We start from the raw sequence: 20,188 nt of genomic DNA, 5'->3' as shown, positions 1-20,188 counted from the left end.
CCATACTGTACATACACTAAAATGCATAAGAAATATATATTTTGTGCCAGGTGCACTGCAGCCTGACACTGGGGTCCATGGAGCTGGCTTTCCCCATCTCCCCCCCCCCCCCCCAGTGCAGCACTTAAACTTAGTGCCTCGTTGCAGCCTCTGGAGGTGATCTTGGCTGTGGCGCACCCCCTAGTCCTGCAGCCGCCTGTGAGCGCGGCAGCTCGGGATGCCGACTTGGCTGCCATGGCTTTCTGCCTCCCTGGAGCGCTGAGGCGCCGGGAGCATAGTTCCCGGACCTCACCGCCCAGCTCACAGTGTTTCCTCCCATCGCACAGGAAGATGGCTAGCCCGGTCCCCCATGTGTGGCGCACTCTGGCCTGCCATGGCTCCTTCCTCCCTTGGCGCACTTTGATGTGGTGGCACATGCAGCGGCACACGCAGCCCTGCAGCTCCGGGACTAGTCTCCCGACTGCAACGGCTCCCCCTCTTCCCTGACACACCAGGGGGTTAACACTTCACTGTCGTGGCAGCCAGAGAGCGCCCAGGCCGCGGCAGTGCAAAACATCCAAATATACACATCAAATTCCCAGCACATAGCGCCACAATTGCATTCTAAATATGTCTCCTAGCGCACAAGGTCATTCAAAACTGGCACCAAGCGCCCTTTGTCTCTTTAGATGGTGCCGGGCATGGAGGGTTAACCTCCAGTGCCATGGCCGCCATTACACATGTGGCCAAGGGGATCTCAGGCCCAGACCCTATGAGGAGGAATCCAGCCCCCTTCAACAGACTCCACTCCCACAACAGACCCTGCCCCCATTAGGGCTGCTTCCATACATTTTCTGGGCTAGTTTTCCATCCCAATCTGCCCCTGTGTGAATGGATCATATTGTCACTGAGTGGGCATAGTGCAGTCACACAGTCTACATGGCAAGTTAGTTTGTGATTGAATAGTGATGTCACAGTGCAGTCACACAGTCAATGTAGCAAGTTACTGTGTTAATCAGATGGACAGAACTTTGAGCGTCACTTGACACAACCAATATACAGTATAATAGGGAATGTTCCCTTTTGCAAAAATGCCTTTGTACTACCACAATCTCATTTAAATTATTTTTCAAAAGTGGGCAAATCTGGATTGTTTTATTATTAACATTTAAATCAACCAAATAAATATATTTCAATTTTAGTTATATTTGACTTGTTCAGTACATATACAATTTTTACCTTCTTTCTGTTGACGAAAGTATTATATAATGCAATGTTTTTTTAGTGTCACACTGTCTTTTCTGTTTTATACATGCAATTGGTATATCGGGGGAAATATGCTTCCAAGCAATTATGGAATATACAATTTGGTTTGTTAGGAGGAAAAAGTAGCTGCATAATCATCCATTCAATTTTGCTTGAGGGGTTTAGATTACATCCAACACTTCTGTGTAAAACACTTTTCATTACTCAATGCTTTATCCCTCCATGTGGGTTCCTTAATGAATCCTCCTAAAGCTTTGCTTGAGACGTTTGTTACGAAATTTAGCACCTTAGGCATATGTAAAAAATCCATCCTCATTGAAAACATCACTATCTGCAATATTCTTTAAATGTTTCCCTTCAGTAGAAAGTACTTAAACTACTAAGTGCACTTGGTTAGGAAATGCTTTTTAAGATGTACTACTGTGCATCTTGTGTAACTATTGTGTGTGTGTGTGTGTGTGTGTGTGTGTGTGTGTGTGTGTGTGTGTGTGTGTATATCTATATATCTATATATATATATCTATATATATATATCTATATCTATATATATATATACATATATATATATATATTTTTTTTTTTTTTTAAGATAAATGCTTCTGCATTATAAGGTTTTTCGGTAACAAAACAGATGGAAGATATAAGAGTTGCTGATTTCGAAACATTTATAAATTTACGTAATTTAGGGATGGATGACACACATTATAAAAAAAATGGAAGATAATGATTGAATGCCAAGCCTGTACTATGCTTACAGGTTTAATGAGCCACTTAACACGGCAAGTGACATAATTACATGCAATATATATGCTCACAGATAGACAAGGAAAAAATATATATGCACAAGGCTTGTGCTCATAATAATGCAAGCCCTGGAATCATCTGTTTGTCATCCATTTTGTTTTGCATGATATCACTGGTAACAATGATTACTGTAAACATTAACAAGAAAGCAATGTATATTGTATGTGTGTAGTGAGTCACTAACAGTACTTAGGAAGATGGACCTGTTAAACTTAAGTTTTTGATGCTGAACACTATTAATGAAGTCATTATATACAGGATAATGTAAATCACAGAGAAGTTACAAGATTATATTAAGGCAAAACATGCCAATATCCTTCTATACAGATCAGGGAATTATACTGTGCCTTCTATTAGCAGTAGTGATTTACAATAGTAAGCAGATTTTTTATATTTTTAGTGTGGGACTGGGGCATGCTTAGGGGTATGGCCATCCACCAGAAGGGTGTGACCAGCCACCACAGAGACTCGTCTGACCATTGTAAAAGAAATTACTTAATTGTAGGTTATTTATTGAATGCAGAGCTAAAATGTAATCCCAAACACAGACAGATGCTGTGATCAATATGCTATAACCAACAGGAGAAGAGGACAGGGGTGTGTTGTGACCGCTCACTTTGATTGGCAGGATGAAAAATATTGGCATAATTTCTATACAAGTGACCCAAGTATCCATGTTTATCAGTGGTCCTGACCTACAGTACTAACAGAGTAACAATGTATAATTTGAGGGCACAATCTGGAACCTGACCCCTAACAGAGGGGATGGGCCCTTAGGTAGTGGTGCCCACCAAGGGTTTCCTATGTAGCCTGTGGACCAGTCTAACCCTGTATTAATATTTTTTTTACCTAGTGAACACTGAAATTATCAAGTAATTTATCTATATTGTATCAATAGATCAGATTTTGTTTCAAATTTATTTAGTGATTCACCAAGTGTATATTAAAATTAAGCATGAGGAGTCAAAACTGTACAATGTTATGCAGGAATTCAATTTATCACAATTAATATGATTTGGGGGCTTAGAACCAATCAATAAAAATAATAAAATTAGGCAGGTGGGGGGCGGTCGTTACTGTTGTGCCCAAGGGCGCCCTAATTCATTTGGGAACAGGATTATTTGTCATATTTGCAATTTAAATGATTTTTTTTAATGGAAATAATGTAATGGAGAAGCAGAGAACTATGTTCCCTCTAATTTCTGAAATGAGTTGGGTGAATAGAAATCTGAACACAGACAAAATTAAAATCTAGAGTAAGCCGCGCAAAAGAGTAGGGTGTGTTTGTTTTGTATATTTGTACACAAATAACATGTCACTGCATATCAATCATACTAAAATGGTCAAATACTATTTATCAGTGACCAGCGTTTGTTACACAACAATGAACAGCAATTCATGCCTAAGATACTTTTACCCAGTAATATCATACTGAACACTTACAAACATATCTTTAGCAATGGCCAACATTTCATGACCAGCAATGACCAAGCAATGATAAACATTTTATATCTAATTACAGTCAAAAATTGTGACATATATAATTAACAGCTAGAGGCTGTTGCTAATATATCCAAGTAATAAATACTTTTAAAACACAGGGAATGTGGAAGAGAACATATCTACCCAAATGCTTATAAGTAATCGAGGCAGGACTTAAGGGCACTTTTATCAAGAAGCTGTTTTTGGGGAAACCCATAAATATTACTTATCTGTAGAATGTATGTGCAGATGAAAGCAGATATCGGCGATATCTGCTTCACTCTCCCTTTCTTTTATCATAAAATCAAACCCTATAAAGTTTACCACTTGTCCAGTAGTTAATGCCATCTTCAGATCCCCGTCGGCTCGTACTGAGGCATACCCAAGTATGATGAATGTGCATGTGCACTAGGTTTGCTGGGCTCATAAGTATCTCTTTGCTTCCAGCTCTTTACATGAATGGGGCTTTCTCACAAAATCATGAAGACTGATTATTGCAAGTAAAAATATAAATTTTCACTTTACGAGTATGAACAAAATTTTCACATCACAAACACATTAGAAATGTGGGATGTGATAAATATGCCCCTTAGTGTGTACTTTTTATATTGTATTTTTTACGGAAAGACTAACACAACTTTTGCCTTAAAAAATATACCCCTTAGTGTCCCCTTAGCATCAGTCTCTATGTCAACCCCCAAACACACTTTTTACAGGTTGGAAGTGCTAACAAAGGGGACTGGTGCGGCCCAAGAATGCTATTTAGCTGTATAATGTACTGTAGCTCATGTTCTGAGTGAACAGGTGAGGAAAATACATATTTTACATTGTATAAAGCACCTGTGTGTTGGTATTGTGTTTGACTGTTTTCTATCCACCACCTCCTGATCAGTAATTAAACTACACTATTATCAAAATCCTAACTAAAACATCCTCTTGTCACAAATATATTTTTAGAATAATATAATAATCTACTTCCAAAAAAGTTTACTAAAAAATATTATTTTTAAAAATTTTGCATTTATACATTGGTATATGAAAGCACTGCTTACTACATTTTAAGATCGAGTTGCACAATATATTATTAAATACAATTTATGAGAACAGCAAAAAAAACAATTCCCTGCAGGAGAACAGGGCATAGCTTAATAGAAATATATGTAATATTAGCTGTCTGTCATTTGCATTCTTCTATTCAGTTTGATCACTGAAGAAACCAAACACAGAAATATGACCTTGCTTGTCTTCCTACACAGCAGGTAGCTGTATTAAAATAGAATTTGTATTAAAATTCACTAGAATAGACTGTGTAACAGTACCATTTCTGGTTAATATGCTTATGTGAATCAGTTTTGCCTCAATGTACATTGCTTAAATAATGTTTTCTCACTTATTTTGGCTTTCACAAATTTATGTTTCTGAGTAAGAGGACTAAAAGAAGAAGAAGAAGCAATTCCGAGAACACACATAATTAAATGGCTGGTGCAGGAAAAAGATCAGCATACAGTTTTTTCAAATTAAATTTAAAAGCTTGCTCTGGCGAGTTAAAAAGATTGGCAAGTTTTTACAAATAACATCAGTGGGCATTCGGAGACAGAAACCCAGCCGTATTGGAATGGAGTCATTAGGCAATACATTTATTTTGAAGCCAATTAACCTTTTGTCAGAGAAATGTCGACGCTGTAATGATTTCAGCAGTGGAGGTCAGCCTCTAACAGAGGCATGTATGACAGCGATTACGTTGGTTGACATATGCTGCAGACTAAAAGCACAGTCTCAGAATGAGAATCTGCCTTCGTTTATATTCTGCTCTGCACTTTCTAGGGAGCAGCCAATTCTGACCTATCCATTTAGGTAATTAAAGCTTCTATTTGGAAGTGTCCTGCAGGAAGGTGAAATTTGGGGGAGATAAATGGCTACTGCTAGCAATATGCAATCACTTGATGGACTGCCTGGAAGAGCTAAGGTTGCCAGGTCCTCATAAAAATAGAGATGAATTGATGTAGGAGGTAATTCTCTCAGGCAAAGATGCTCTGTCATCTTCCTTTTTTACGAAATATAATTTAATTGTTAGCCAAGGTGGCTGGCTGACTCCAGGGGCCTGCATCTGAGCAGCTTCCACCACAAAGTTTCATTTGCAAAGAAATTACTCAGGTTTATTTACTTATAAGCCAACTTTGTTTGGCAATAGAAGATGTCACTTCAATAAGCACAGCTGGCAGTCACAGCTGTGCTCTCACTTACCTTCCAGGCTATTTTGTTTCCTTTCGTATCATGCTCAAGGGCGATTGGGAAGTCTCCTCGCTCATAAAACTTGCGAAAAGCTGTGGGCTTAGCAGGTCGTTCTTTGAATGCGCCTGCTGCTGGGGGGCCTCTCACCTGCAAACACAAGGTAATATGTATATCAGTGAAATGATAGAACCCAGCCAGCCTCGTACATCATATCTGTGCATGTTTTCATTTTAGAAATGCAGAGCTTTCAGGGGGAAATTATCTTTAATTCTATACAATTACATTTTTACAGGCTTCTCATTCATAGACTCAAAAGAAAAGTTCTACAAAAATAAAAACAAGACAATGTTCTTATAGTAAGCAGTTTCTAAAGGGATGTCTATAATCTGATTCACAATGTCCTTCAGATATTGATCTGGATAAACATTCCAAGATAATGTTCTTGAATGATGAAGGAAATTGATCATAGTAAACAGAATATTAAATATTCCTTTGTTATTTTAACCAAAGAAAGTTGGGGCTAGGCATACACATTATACTACAGCTTGTCAAAATGTACATCAATAATAATACATTTGAATACTGCATCACTATAAATTCTGTCACCATGTTTTCTATTTGATGAATATATTGTGGCTTTTCCTTTATGTATGTATGATATAAAAATTGTATTTTTACTGTGACCTTGTCCAAACAACTTATATCTATACTCAGGGCCGGCTCTACCGTAAGGCAGCTTTAGGTAGTTAAGTCAACTTTCGATTTGAGCTTCAGACTGAAATAAGCTTTCTTTTTGGGTAGCTTCCTAAAGCTGTAGGGTACAGGGGAATCTTACCACAAGAGCATAGTGCAAGCTGCAGTTGGAATTAATAAATGGTACATAAGACTCTACGTACTAAATAACAAGAATGGCAATTTCAAACATAATGACAGCTATTCTTTATATTAATTTGTTTTGCAGTTTTTGGAAAATGTAAAATTCAGCAGGTTTTCTAGTTTTAAGGAACTCTGTTGTGAGAGTTGGCTCTTGGAAGTAGACAAGCTTTTTCCCATTGGATATACATAGGGGTTGTCAGTAAGATGAGCAACCATTTACTAGTACAGCCTGAGAAAAATAAATAACAATGTATTCACACATATACCATTATTATATTCTGTTGGGCCATATATGTCTACTCTCCCAGAATGACCGGGAGGTTCCCGAAAATTGAGTGGTGCTCCCGGTCACCTAGAAAAGTTGGCAAGTCTCCCGGCCGGCAGTCAAGCCCTCGCACCTTCCCCCAGGAGCAGCACACATATCCCCCGCAGCGAGGGGTGCCGATTATGTGATTTGCACTGAATCGAGTCATTGTGGCCCTGCCTCCTGCTCCACTATACCAGTAATCTCACCATATTGCAGTGGGGGTGGGGCCACAATGATGCAGTCTCACAGTCTTTCCCCCGCTCCGAACTCAATATGGCATCATATTTTTTTCATCACACCTCCAAGTGCTGCACCATGCTTTCTACTGCACCAACCTGGCTGCCCGGGTCAGTAGCTAAGGGGGACATTGTCCCCTTTTGCAGCGCTGCTGATGGGGACAATTGGTGGACATTTGTGCAGCTCTCTGTACCCCCTGTGCTGCATTTAGCATGTAGGCATGGCCGCTCCTCCTTGGATTTAGTCACGCCCACCAGTACTTGGGCTGGTGCAGTGTCCCTGGATGAGATTGTTGACCTTTAGACTATCTAAACAAATTTGAGCTAAAGTCAAGCAAAGCAAGTATGTTTCACCATATTTGAGCTGGCGTGCACATAATAAAGCCTAAATGGAAACTAATCTAATGTGATTGGTGAACCTTGAAGGCAAGAGACACATTTTGAAGACAGTGTATATGTAGCCATATAATCTTGCACAGGCAAAATGTCATAGTAACAACAACACAAAATGTCAAAATTAAATCACCATAGTTGAATACTGTGCCGCCAACATATTCGAGCAGATGAAATTCAATCAGTTTTACACAGGAGTATATGAGCATAAGCTTTTAAATTGTATATACTGCTAATAAATATATGTAATACCCTAGAAATGTCAAACTCCATGTCTAACTTCATGCTAGCATGTAAATGTTGAATGTATTACAAACCATGTCAAAATAACAAAAAATAGATATAAATATAAGATTAGTAATGTTATTTGTTCGGAGATCTGTTTAAAATGCAGTTGTGTGCTGTTACAGTTAGCTGCTAAAGTATACAATATGCAATATACTAACTGTTGAGTCTTATGTATTTATTTATTAATGCACTTGGCTGCACGGCCAAAAATGCAGTTCAGACCACAAAATGGCAACTTCCATTGGTTATAAGAGAGAGGCAGTTATTAGCATGCAAATATATAAACTAAATATATAACAATCTGTATAATGTAACAATAAGAATGAGATGCATCATCCTGAATAGATTACAGACTAAATAGCATGAAATATATATTTGTGATAGTTCTCTTCATTCTCAGAGTATGGGTGATAGAACTTTTTCTCTTACTATAATCTGCTTAATGTAAAAGCTTTGACATACTGTACTATCAGGGGTGTATCTAGAGAGAAGGAGGCCTGTGTGCAGGCTCCATCCGGGCCTCCTCCTCTCTAGCCAGTAGTGCTGTACAGCTCTGGGCACTAGGTTCCTTGGCACTATCCCAGAGCCTAGAGCAAATGCGCAGCTCTCCGGAAATATTAAGTGGCTGCCATTTTCTCAGGGATTGACCTACTGGGCATGTGCGAAACACACGGAAAATGGCGCTGCACCATTTTCCCAGTGTTTCGCACATACTGCTGATGTGCCTCGGTACTCTGGAGGGGCAGTATTAAAAATAATGGGTGCAGGGTGTGTGGTGTAAGCCGTCTGGATACCATTTATGTACAGCTACAGCTGGTGCATCATGGGTTAAATGAGGAGAAATAGTGGAAGGTGGCATAGCTGTTAAGCATAGCAGAACATTTCTAATGACAGAGCCTCTGTCCTCTTATGTTGTGGAGAATGTGTAGCTAGAGATGAGCGGGTTCGGTTTCTCTGAATCCGAACCCGCCAGAACTTCATGTTTTTTTTCACGGGTCTGAGCGACTCGGATCTTCCCGCCTTGCTCGGTTAACCCGAGCGCGCCCGAACGTCATCATGACGCTGTCGGATTCTCGCGAGGCTCGGATTCTATCGCGAGACTCGGATTCTATATAAGGAGCCGCGCGTCGCCGCCATTTTCACACGTGCATTGAGATTGATAGGGAGAGGACGTGGCTGGCGTCCTCTCCATTTAGATTATAAGAGACTGAGAGAGATTTACTGGAGCTGACTAGGAGGAGTACTGTTACTGTAGAAGTGTAGAGACTGAGTGGAGAGAGTTTACTAGTGAGGACAGTGCAGTTTACTTTATAATCCGTTCTCTGCCTGAAAAAAGCGATACACAGCACACAGTGACTCAGTCACATACCATATCTGTGTGCACTGCTCAGGCTCAGGCCAGTGTGCTGCATCATCTATTATCTATATATAATATTATATATATATCTGTCTGACTGCTCAGCTCACACAGCTTATAATTGTGGGGGAGACTGGGGAGCACTACTGCAGTGCCAGTTATAGGTTATAGCAGGAGCCAGGAGTACATAATATATTATATAGTGAGTGACCACCAGACACACAGTGCAGTTTATTTAATATATCCGTTCTCTGCCTGAAAAAAGCGATACACACAGTGACTCAGTCAGTCACATACCATATCTGTGTGCACTGCTCAGGCTCAGGCCAGTGTGCTGCATCATCTATATATATTATATATCTGTCTGACTGCTCAGCTCACACAGCTTATAATTGTGGGGGAGACTGGGGAGCACTACTGCAGTGCCAGTTATAGGTTATAGCAGGAGCCAGGAGTACATAATATTATATTAAAATTAAACAGTGCACACTTTTGCTGCAGGAGTGCCACTGCCAGTGTGACTAGTGACCAGTGACCTGACCACCAGTATATATAATATTAGTAGTATACTATCTCTTTATCAACCAGTCTATATTAGCAGCAGACACAGTACAGTGCGGTAGTTCACGGCTGTGGCTACCTCTGTGTCGGCACTCGGCAGCCCGTCCATAATTGTATATACCACCTAACCGTGGTTTTTTTTTCTTTCTTTATACATACATACTAGTTACGAGTATACTATCTCTTTATCAACCAGTCTATATTAGCAGCAGACACAGTACAGTGCGGTAGTTCACGGCTGTGGCTACCTCTGTGTCGGCACTCGGCAGCCCGTCCATAATTGTATATACCACCTAACCGTGGTTTTTTTTTCTTTCTTTATACATACATACTAGTTACGAGTATACTATCTCTTTATCAACCAGTCTATATATTAGCAGCAGACACAGTACAGTGCGGTAGTTCACGGCTGTGGCTACCTCTGTGTCGGCACTCGGCAGCCCGTCCATAATTGTATATACCACCTAACCGTGGTTTTTTTTTCTTTCTTTATAGTCATACTAGTTACGAGTATACTATCTCTTTATCAACCAGTCTATATTAGCAGCAGACACAGTACAGTGCGGTAGTTCACGGCTGTGGCTACCTCTGTGTCGGCACTCGGCAGCCCGTCCATAATTGTATATACCACCTAACCGTGTTTTTTTTTTCTTTCTTTATACATACATACTAGTTACGAGTATACTATCTCTTTATCAACCAGTCTATATTAGCAGCAGACACAGTACAGTGCGGTAGTTCACGGCTGTGGCTACCTCTGTGTCGGCACTCGGCAGCCCGTCCATAATTGTATATACCACCTAACCGTGGTTTGTTTTTTTTCTTTATACATACATACTAGTTACGAGTATACTATCTCTTTATCAACCAGTCTATATATTAGCAGCAGACACAGTACAGTGCGGTAGTTCACGGCTGTGGCTACCTCTGTGTCGGCACTCGGCAGCCCGTCCATAATTGTATATACCACCTAACCGTGGTTTTTTTTTCTTTCTTTATACATACATACTAGTTACGAGTATACTATCTCTTTATCAACCAGTCTATATTAGCAGCAGACACAGTACAGTGCGGTAGTTCACGGCTGTGGCTACCTCTGTGTCGGCACTCGGCAGCCCGTCCATAATTGTATATACCACCTAACCGTGGTTTTTTTTTCTTTCTTTATACATACATACTAGTTACGAGTATACTATCTCTTTATCAACCAGTCTATATATTAGCAGCAGACACAGTACAGTGCGGTAGTTCACGGCTGTGGCTACCTCTGTGTCGGCACTCGGCAGCCCGTCCATAATTGTATATACCACCTAACCGTGGTTTTTTTTTCTTTCTTTATAGTCATACTAGTTACGAGTATACTATCTCTTTATCAACCAGTCTATATTAGCAGCAGACACAGTACAGTGCGGTAGTTCACGGCTGTGGCTACCTCTGTGTCGGCACTCGGCAGCCCGTCCATAATTGTATATACCACCTAACCGTGGTTTTTTTTTCTTTCTTTATACATACATACTAGTTACGAGTATACTATCTCTTTATCAACCAGTCTATATTAGCAGCAGACACAGTACAGTGCGGTAGTTCACGGCTGTGGCTACCTCTGTGTCGGCACTCGGCAGCCCGTCCATAATTGTATATACCACCTAACCGTGGTTTTTTTTTCTTTCTTTATACATACATACTAGTTACGAGTATACTATCTCTTTATCAACCAGTCTATATTAGCAGCAGACACAGTACAGTGCGGTAGTTCACGGCTGTGGCTACCTCTGTGTCGGCACTCGGCAGCCCGTCCATAATTGTATATACCACCTAACCGTGGTTTTTTTTTCTTTCTTTATACATACATACTAGTTACGAGTATACTATCTCTTTATCAACCAGTCTATATATTAGCAGCAGACACAGTACAGTGCGGTAGTTCACGGCTGTGGCTACCTCTGTGTCGGCACTCGGCAGCCCGTCCATAATTGTATATACCACCTAACCGTGGTTTTTTTTTCTTTCTTTATAGTCATACTAGTTACGAGTATACTATCTCTTTATCAACCAGTCTATATTAGCAGCAGACACAGTACAGTGCGGTAGTTCACGGCTGTGGCTACCTCTGTGTCGGCACTCGGCAGCCCGTCCATAATTGTATATACCACCTAACCGTGTTTTTTTTTTCTTTCTTTATACATACATACTAGTTACGAGTATACTATCTCTTTATCAACCAGTCTATATTAGCAGCAGACACAGTACAGTGCGGTAGTTCACGGCTGTGGCTACCTCTGTGTCGGCACTCGGCAGCCCGTCCATAATTGTATATACCACCTAACCGTGGTTTGTTTTTTTTCTTTATACATACATACTAGTTACGAGTATACTATCTCTTTATCAACCAGTCTATATATTAGCAGCAGACACAGTACAGTGCGGTAGTTCACGGCTGTGGCTACCTCTGTGTCGGCACTCGGCAGCCCGTCCATAATTGTATATACCACCTAACCGTGGTTTTTTTTTCTTTCTTTATACATACATACTAGTTACGAGTATACTATCTCTTTATCAACCAGTCTATATTAGCAGCAGACACAGTACAGTGCGGTAGTTCACGGCTGTGGCTACCTCTGTGTCGGCACTCGGCAGCCCGTCCATAATTGTATATACCACCTAACCGTGGTTTTTTTTTCTTTCTTTATACATACATACTAGTTACGAGTATACTATCTCTTTATCAACCAGTCTATATATTAGCAGCAGACACAGTACAGTGCGGTAGTTCACGGCTGTGGCTACCTCTGTGTCGGCACTCGGCAGCCCGTCCATAATTGTATATACCACCTAACCGTGGTTTGTTTTTTTTCTTTATACATACATACTAGTTACGAGTATACTATCTCTTTATCAACCAGTCTATATATTAGCAGCAGACACAGTACAGTGCGGTAGTTCACGGCTGTGGCTACCTCTGTGTCGGCACTCGGCAGCCCGTCCATAATTGTATATACCACCTAACCGTGGTTTTTTTTTCTTTCTTTATACATACATACTAGTTACGAGTATACTATCTCTTTATCAACCAGTCTATATTAGCAGCAGACACAGTACAGTGCGGTAGTTCACGGCTGTGGCTACCTCTGTGTCGGCACTCGGCAGCCCGTCCATAATTGTATATACCACCTAACCGTGGTTTTTTTTTCTTTCTTTATACATACATACTAGTTACGAGTATACTATCTCTTTATCAACCAGTCTATATATTAGCAGCAGACACAGTACAGTGCGGTAGTTCACGGCTGTGGCTACCTCTGTGTCGGCACTCGGCAGCCCGTCCATAATTGTATACTAGTATCCAATCCATCCATCTCCATTGTTTACCTGAGGTGCCTTTTAGTTGTGCCTATTAAAATATGGAGAACAAAAATGTTGAGGTTCCAAAATTAGGGAAAGATCAAGATCCACTTCCACCTCGTGCTGAAGCTGCTGCCACTAGTCATGGCCGAGACGATGAAATGCCAGCAACGTCGTCTGCCAAGGCCGATGCCCAATGTCATAGTACAGAGCATGTCAAATCCAAAACACCAAATATCAGAAAAAAAAGGACTCCTAAACCTAAAATAAAATTGTCGGAGGAGAAGCGTAAACTTGCCAATATGCCATTTACCACACGGAGTGGCAAGGAACGGCTGAGGCCCTGGCCTATGTTCATGGCTAGTGGTTCAGCTTCACATGAGGATGGAAGCACTCAGCCTCTCGCTAGAAAAATGAAAAGACTCAAGCTGGCAAAAGCAGCACAGCAAAGAACTGTGCATTCTTCGAAATCCCAAATCCACAAGGAGAGTCCAATTGTGTCGGTTGCGATGCCTGACCTTCCCAACACTGGACGTGAAGAGCATGCGCCTTCCACCATTTGCACGCCCCCTGCAAGTGCTGGAAGGAGCACCCGCAGTCCAGTTCCTGATAGTCAGATTGAAGATGTCAGTGTTGAAGTACACCAGGATGAGGAGGATATGGGTGTTGCTGGCGCTGGGGAGGAAATTGACCAGGAGGATTCTGATGGTGAGGTGGTTTGTTTAAGTCAGGCACCCGGGGAGACACCTGTTGTCCGTAGGAGGAATATGGCCGTTGACATGCCAGGTGAAAATACCAAAAAAATCAGCTCTTCGGTGTGGAGGTATTTCACCAGAAATGCGGACAACAGGTGTCAAGCCGTGTGTTCCCTTTGTCAAGCTGTAATAAGTAGGGGTAAGGACGTTAACCACCTCGGAACATCCTCCCTTATACGTCACCTGCAGCGCATTCATAATAAGTCAGTGACAAGTTCAAAAACTTTGGGTGACAGCGGAAGCAGTCCACTGACCAGTAAATCCCTTCCTCTTGTAACCAAGCTCACGCAAACCACCCCACCAACTCCCTCAGTGTCAATTTCCTCCTTCCCCAGGAATGCCAATAGTCCTGCAGGCCATGTCACTGGCAATTCTGACGAGTCCTCTCCTGCCTGGGATTCCTCCGATGCATCCTTGCGTGTAACGCCTACTGCTGCTGGCGCTGCTGTTGTTGCCGCTGGGAGTCGATGGTCATCCCAGAGGGGAAGTCGTAAGCCCACTTGTACTACTTCCAGTAAGCAATTGACTGTTCAACAGTCCTTTGCGAGGAAGATGAAATATCACAGCAGTCATCCTACTGCAAAGCGGATAACTGAGGCCTTGACAACTATGTTGGTGTTAGACGTGCGTCCGGTATCCGCCGTTAGTTCACAGGGAACTAGACAATTTATTGAGGCAGTGTGCCCCCGTTACCAAATACCATCTAGGTTCCACTTCTCTAGGCAGGCGATACCGAGAATGTACACGGACGTCAGAAAAAGACTCACCAGTGTCCTAAAAAATGCAGTTGTACCCAATGTCCACTTAACCACGGACATGTGGACAAGTGGAGCAGGGCAGGGTCAGGACTATATGACTGTGACAGCCCACTGGGTAGATGTATGGACTCCCGCCGCAAGAACAGCAGCGGCGGCACCAGTAGCAGCATCTCGCAAACGCCAACTCTTTCCTAGGCAGGCTACGCTTTGTATCACCGCTTTCCAGAATACGCACACAGCTGAAAACCTCTTACGGCAACTGAGGAAGATCATCGCGGAATGGCTTACCCCAATTGGACTCTCCTGTGGATTTGTGGCATCGGACAACGCCAGCAATATTGTGTGTGCATTAAATATGGGCAAATTCCAGCACGTCCCATGTTTTGCACATACCTTGAATTTGGTGGTGCAGAATTTTTTAAAAAACGACAGGGGCGTGCAAGAGATGCTGTCGGTGGCCAGAAAAATTGCGGGACACTTTCGGCGTACAGGCACCACGTACAGAAGACTGGAGCACCACCAAAAACTACTGAACCTGCCCTGCCATCATCTGAAGCAAGAAGTGGTAACGAGGTGGAATTCAACCCTCTATATGCTTCAGAGGTTGGAGGAGCAGCAAAAGGCCATTCAAGCCTATACAATTGAGCACGATATAGGAGGTGGAATGCACCTGTCTCAAGTGCAGTGGAGAATGATTTCAACGTTGTGCAAGGTTCTGATGCCCTTTGAACTTGCCACACGTGAAGTCAGTTCAGACACTGCCAGCCTGAGTCAGGTCATTCCCCTCATCAGGCTTTTGCAGAAGAAGCTGGAGGCATTGAAGAAGGAGCTAAAAGGGAGCGATTCCGCTAGGCATGTGGGACTTGTGGATGCAGCCCTTAATTCGCTTAACAAGGATTCACGGGTGGTCAATCTGTTGAAATCAGAGCACTACATTTTGGCCACCGTGCTCGATCCTAGATTTAAAGCCTACCTTGGATCTCTCTTTCCGGCAGACACAGGTCTGCTGGGGTTGAAAGACCTGCTGGTGACAAAATTGTCAAGTCAAGCGGAACGCGACCTGTCAACATCTCCTCCTTCACATTCTCCCGCAACTGGGGGTGCGAGGAAAAGGCTCAGAATTCCGAGCCCACCCGCTGGCGGTGATGCAGGGCAGTCTGGAGCGACTGCTGATGCTGACATCTGGTCCGGACTGAAGGACCTGACAACGATTACGGACATGTCGTCTACTGTCACTGCATATGATTCTCTCAACATTCCGCATCCAAGTAGGCACGTCACACAGTCCGTACTTATACTGGCAGGAAAAAGAGGCAATTTGGAGGCCCTTGCACAAACTGGCTTTATTCTACCTAAGTTGCCCTCCCACAAGTGTGTACTCCGAAAGAGTGTTTAGTGCCGCCGCTCACCTTGTCAGCAATCGGCGTACGAGGTTACATCCAGAAAATGTGGAGAAGATGATGTTCATTAAAATGAATTATAATCAATTCCTCCGCGGAGACATTGACCAGCAGCAATTGCCTCCACAAAGTACACAGGGAGCTGAGATGGTGGATTCCAGTGGGGACGAATTGATAATCTGTGAGGAGGGGGATGTACACGGTGATATATCGGAGGGTGAAGATGAGGTGGACATCTTGCCTCTGTAGAGCCAGTTTGTGCAAGGAGAGATTAATTGCTTCTTTTTTGGGGGGGGTCCAAACCAACCCGTCATATCAGTCACAGTCGTGTGGCAGACCCTGTCACTGAAATGATGGGTTGGTTAAAGTGTGCATGTCCTGTTTTGTTTATACAACATAAGGGTGGGTGGGAGGGCCCAAGGACAATTCCATCTTGCACCTCTTTTTTCTTTTCTTTTTCTTTGCATCATGTGCTGATTGGGGAGGGTTTTTTGGAAGGGACATCCTGCGTGACACTGCAGTGCCACTCCTAGATGGGCCCGGTGTTTGTGTCGGCCACTAGGGTCGCTAATCTTACTCACACAGTCAGCTACCTCATTGCGCCTCTTTTTTTCTTTGCGTCATGTGCTGTTTGGGGAGGGTTTTTTGGAAGGGACATCCTGCGTGACACTGCAGTGCCACTCCTAGATGGGCCCGGTGTTTGTGTCGGCCACTAGGGTCGCTAATCTTACTCACACAGCTACCTCATTGCGCCTCTTTTTTTCTTTGCGTCATGTGCTGTTTGGGGAGGGTTTTTTGGAAGGGCCATCCTGCGTGACACTGCAGTGCCACTCCTAGATGGGCCCGGTGTTTGTGTCGGCCACTAGGGTCGCTAATCTTACTCACACAGCTACCTCATTGCGCCTCTTTTTTTCTTTGCGTCATGTGCTGTTTGGGGAGGGTTTTTTGGAAGGGACATCCTGCGTGACACTGCAGTGCCACTCCTAGATGGGCCCGGTGTTTGTGTCGGCCACTAGGGTCGCTAATCTTACTCACACAGCTACCTCATTGCGCCTCTTTTTTTCTTTGCGTCATGTGCTGTTTGGGGAGGGTTTTTTGGAAGGGCCATCCTGCGTGACACTGCAGTGCCACTCCTAGATGGGCCCGGTGTTTGTGTCGGCCACTAGGGTCGCTAATCTTACTCACACAGCTACCTCATTGCGCCTCTTTTTTTCTTTGCGTCATGTGCTGTTTGGGGAGGGTTTTTTGGAAGGGACATCCTGCGTGACACTGCAGTGCCACTCCTAGATGGGCCCGGTGTTTGTGTCGGCCACTAGGGTCGCTTATCTTACTCACACAGCGACCTCGGTGCAAATTTTAGGACTAAAAATAATATTGTGAGGTGTGAGGTATTCAGAATAGACTGAAAATGAGTGTAAATTATGGTTTTTGAGGTTAATAATACTTTGGGATCAAAATGACCCCCAAATTCTATGATTTAAGCTGTTTTTTAGTGTTTTTTGAAAAAAACACCCGAATCCAAAACACACCCGAATCCGACAAAAAAAATTCGGTGAGGTTTTGCCAAAACGCGTTCGAACCCAAAACACGGCCGCGGAACCGAACCCAAAACCAAAACACAAAACCCGAAAAATTTCAGGCGCTCATCTCTATGTGTAGCCCAATGTTTTTTTCTAGTCTTATGCTGGCTGCTGGAAACAGTGCCTGGGCAGTTGTTCACTATACTACAGAAAGTATTACTAAGTCCAGAGGATTCCAGAGAGGGTTCTAAAGCCAACATTTATCTCATCTAGGATTCAATAAACTCAGGGGTGCCCTAACTTGATGTGATAGTTTGTCTATTTTTTAAGATGGTATGTTCACTGGTTTACCATATCAGTTTTAGAGTTTTCTGCAATTCATTGAATCACTTACCATCAGATGCAACCACACTAGGCCTGGTTTGTTTTCCCTGACATGGTTGCATCACTTGCCAGAAACATCCGCTGGGCAGCTATTGGAAGATTAACTTCCAGCAGCCGACAATCTCAGAGGGACCTCCATCTCCCTCTGCACTTTCTGATCCTCACATAGGTGTGTGCAGCCTGGCTGCACCCCCTACTGGCAGCTGCAAAAAGGAGCAACCTCTGGTTAAGAGTTGGCAGCTGCAGAGAGGAGCAGCCGCTGGGGACATGCAGCCGCTGGTGACATATAAACATAACAGAGCATCGAGCATCTGCACAGATTATCAATGATTACCAATATTTCTGGATTTAAAAAAACAAAAATTTCTTTAAAAAAAATAAGATTTTAAACCTACCGGTAAATTTATTTCTCCTAGTCCGTAGAGGATGCTGGGGACTCCGTAAGGACCAAGGGGGTATAGACGGGCTCCGCAGGAGATAGGGCACCTAAAAAGAACTTTGACTATGAGTGTGCACTGGCTCCTCCCTCTATGCCCCTCCTCCAGACCTTAGTTAGAGAACTGTGCCCAGAGGAGATGGACAATACAAGGCAGGATTTAGCAATACAAGGGCAAGATTCATACCAGCCCACACCAATCATACCATGTAACCTGGAACATACATAACCAGTTAACAGTATGAACAAACGACAGTAACAGTCCAAGACCGATGTCAACTGTAACATAACCCTTATGTAAGCAACAACTAGAAACATAGAAACATAGAAACATAGAATTTGTCGGCAGATAAGAACCACTTGGCCCATCTAGTCTGCCCCTTATTTTTATTTTTTTTATATATATTATTTTTTATCACTAACCTTATTTGATCCTTATTTCTTTGTAAGGATTTCCTTATGTCTATCCCATGCATGTTTAAATTGCTCTACTGTCTTAGCCTCTACCACCTCTGATGGGAGGCTATTCCACTTGTCCACTACCCTTTCTGTGAAATAATTTTTCCGCAAATTTCCCCTGAACCACGCTGCAGCAGCAGTATCCATGCTGAGGCAATTTCAGGTCTCAGTATAGTACCTGAGTGTGTAAATACAGACTTCAGGATAGCCTCCTGCTTTTTATCAGCAGGCTCCTTCAAAGTGGCCGTATCCTAAGACGGCAGTGCCACCTTTTTTGACAAACGTGTGAGCGCCTTATCCACCCTAGGGGTTATCTCCCAACGTGACCTATCCTCTGGCGGGAAAGGGTACGCCATCAGTAACTTTTTAGAAATTACCAGTTTCTTATCGGGGGAACCCACGCTTCTTCACACACTTCATTCACTCATCGGATGGGGGAACAAAACACTGGCTGCTTTTTCTCCCCAAACATAAAACCCTTTTTTAGTGGTACTTGGGTTAATGTCAGAAATGTGTAACACCTTTTTTATTGCCGAGATCATGCTACGGATGTTCCTAGTGGACTGTGTATATGTCTCAACCTCGTCGACACTGGAGTCAGACTCCGTGTCGACATCTGTGTCTGCCATCTGAGGTAGCGGGCGTTTTTGAGCCCCTGATGACCTTTGAGACGCCTGGGCAGGTGCGGGCTGAGAAGCCGGCTGTCCCACAGCTGTTACGTCATCCAGCCTTTTATGTAAGGAGTTGACACTGTCGGTTAATACCTTCCACCTATCCATCCACTCTGGTGTCGGCCCCACAGGGAGCGACATCACATTTATCGGCATCTGCTCCGCCTCCACATAACCTTCCTCAAACATGTCGACACAGCCGTACTGACACACCGCACACACACAGGGAATGCTCTGACTGAGGACAGGACCCCACAAAGTCCTTTGGGGAGACAGAGAGAGAGTATGCCAGCACACACCAGAGCGCTATATAACACAGGGATTAACACTATAACTGAGTGGTTTTTCCCAATAGCTGCTTGGATACACAATATTGCGCCTAAATTTAGTGCCCCCCCTCTCTTTTTAACCCTTTGAGCCTGAAAACTACAGGGGAGAGCCTGGGGAGCTGTCTTCCAGCTGCACTGTGAAGAGAAAATGGCGCCAGTGTGCTGAGGGAGATAGCCCCGCCCCTTTTTCGGCTGACTTCTCCCGCTTTTTTATGGAATTCTGGCAGGGATATTTTTCACATATATAGCCTCTGGGACTATATATTGTGATTTTTTGCCAGCCAAGGTGTTAATATTGCTGCTCAGGGTGCCCCCCCCCCCAGCGCCCTGCACCCATCAGTGACCGGAGTGTG

General features: G+C 43.2%; 1 protein-coding gene across 4 annotated transcripts in view; it reads right to left on the bottom strand.

Annotated features, from left to right (window-relative positions):
- The window catches only part of PACRG (parkin coregulated), a 1,062,802-nt gene that overhangs the window by 769,567 nt on the left and 273,047 nt on the right, over nucleotides 1-20,188 (bottom strand). For 3 of the 4 annotated variants that reach the window (XM_063917532.1, XM_063917533.1, XM_063917531.1), the window contains exon 2: nucleotides 5,776-5,910. The exons of the other annotated variant lie outside the window; for it this stretch is intronic. In XM_063917532.1, coding sequence (XP_063773602.1) covers nucleotides 5,776-5,910 — 135 coding nt within the window. The remainder of the gene's footprint in view (nucleotides 1-5,775; nucleotides 5,911-20,188) is intronic. 4 annotated transcript variants of the gene reach the window in all.

Source organism: Pseudophryne corroboree, chromosome 4 (assembly GCF_028390025.1).
Source record: "Pseudophryne corroboree isolate aPseCor3 chromosome 4, aPseCor3.hap2, whole genome shotgun sequence".
Lineage (NCBI taxonomy): Eukaryota > Metazoa > Chordata > Amphibia > Anura > Myobatrachidae > Pseudophryne > Pseudophryne corroboree.
This window is presented reverse-complemented; position numbering and strand designations above follow the sequence as displayed.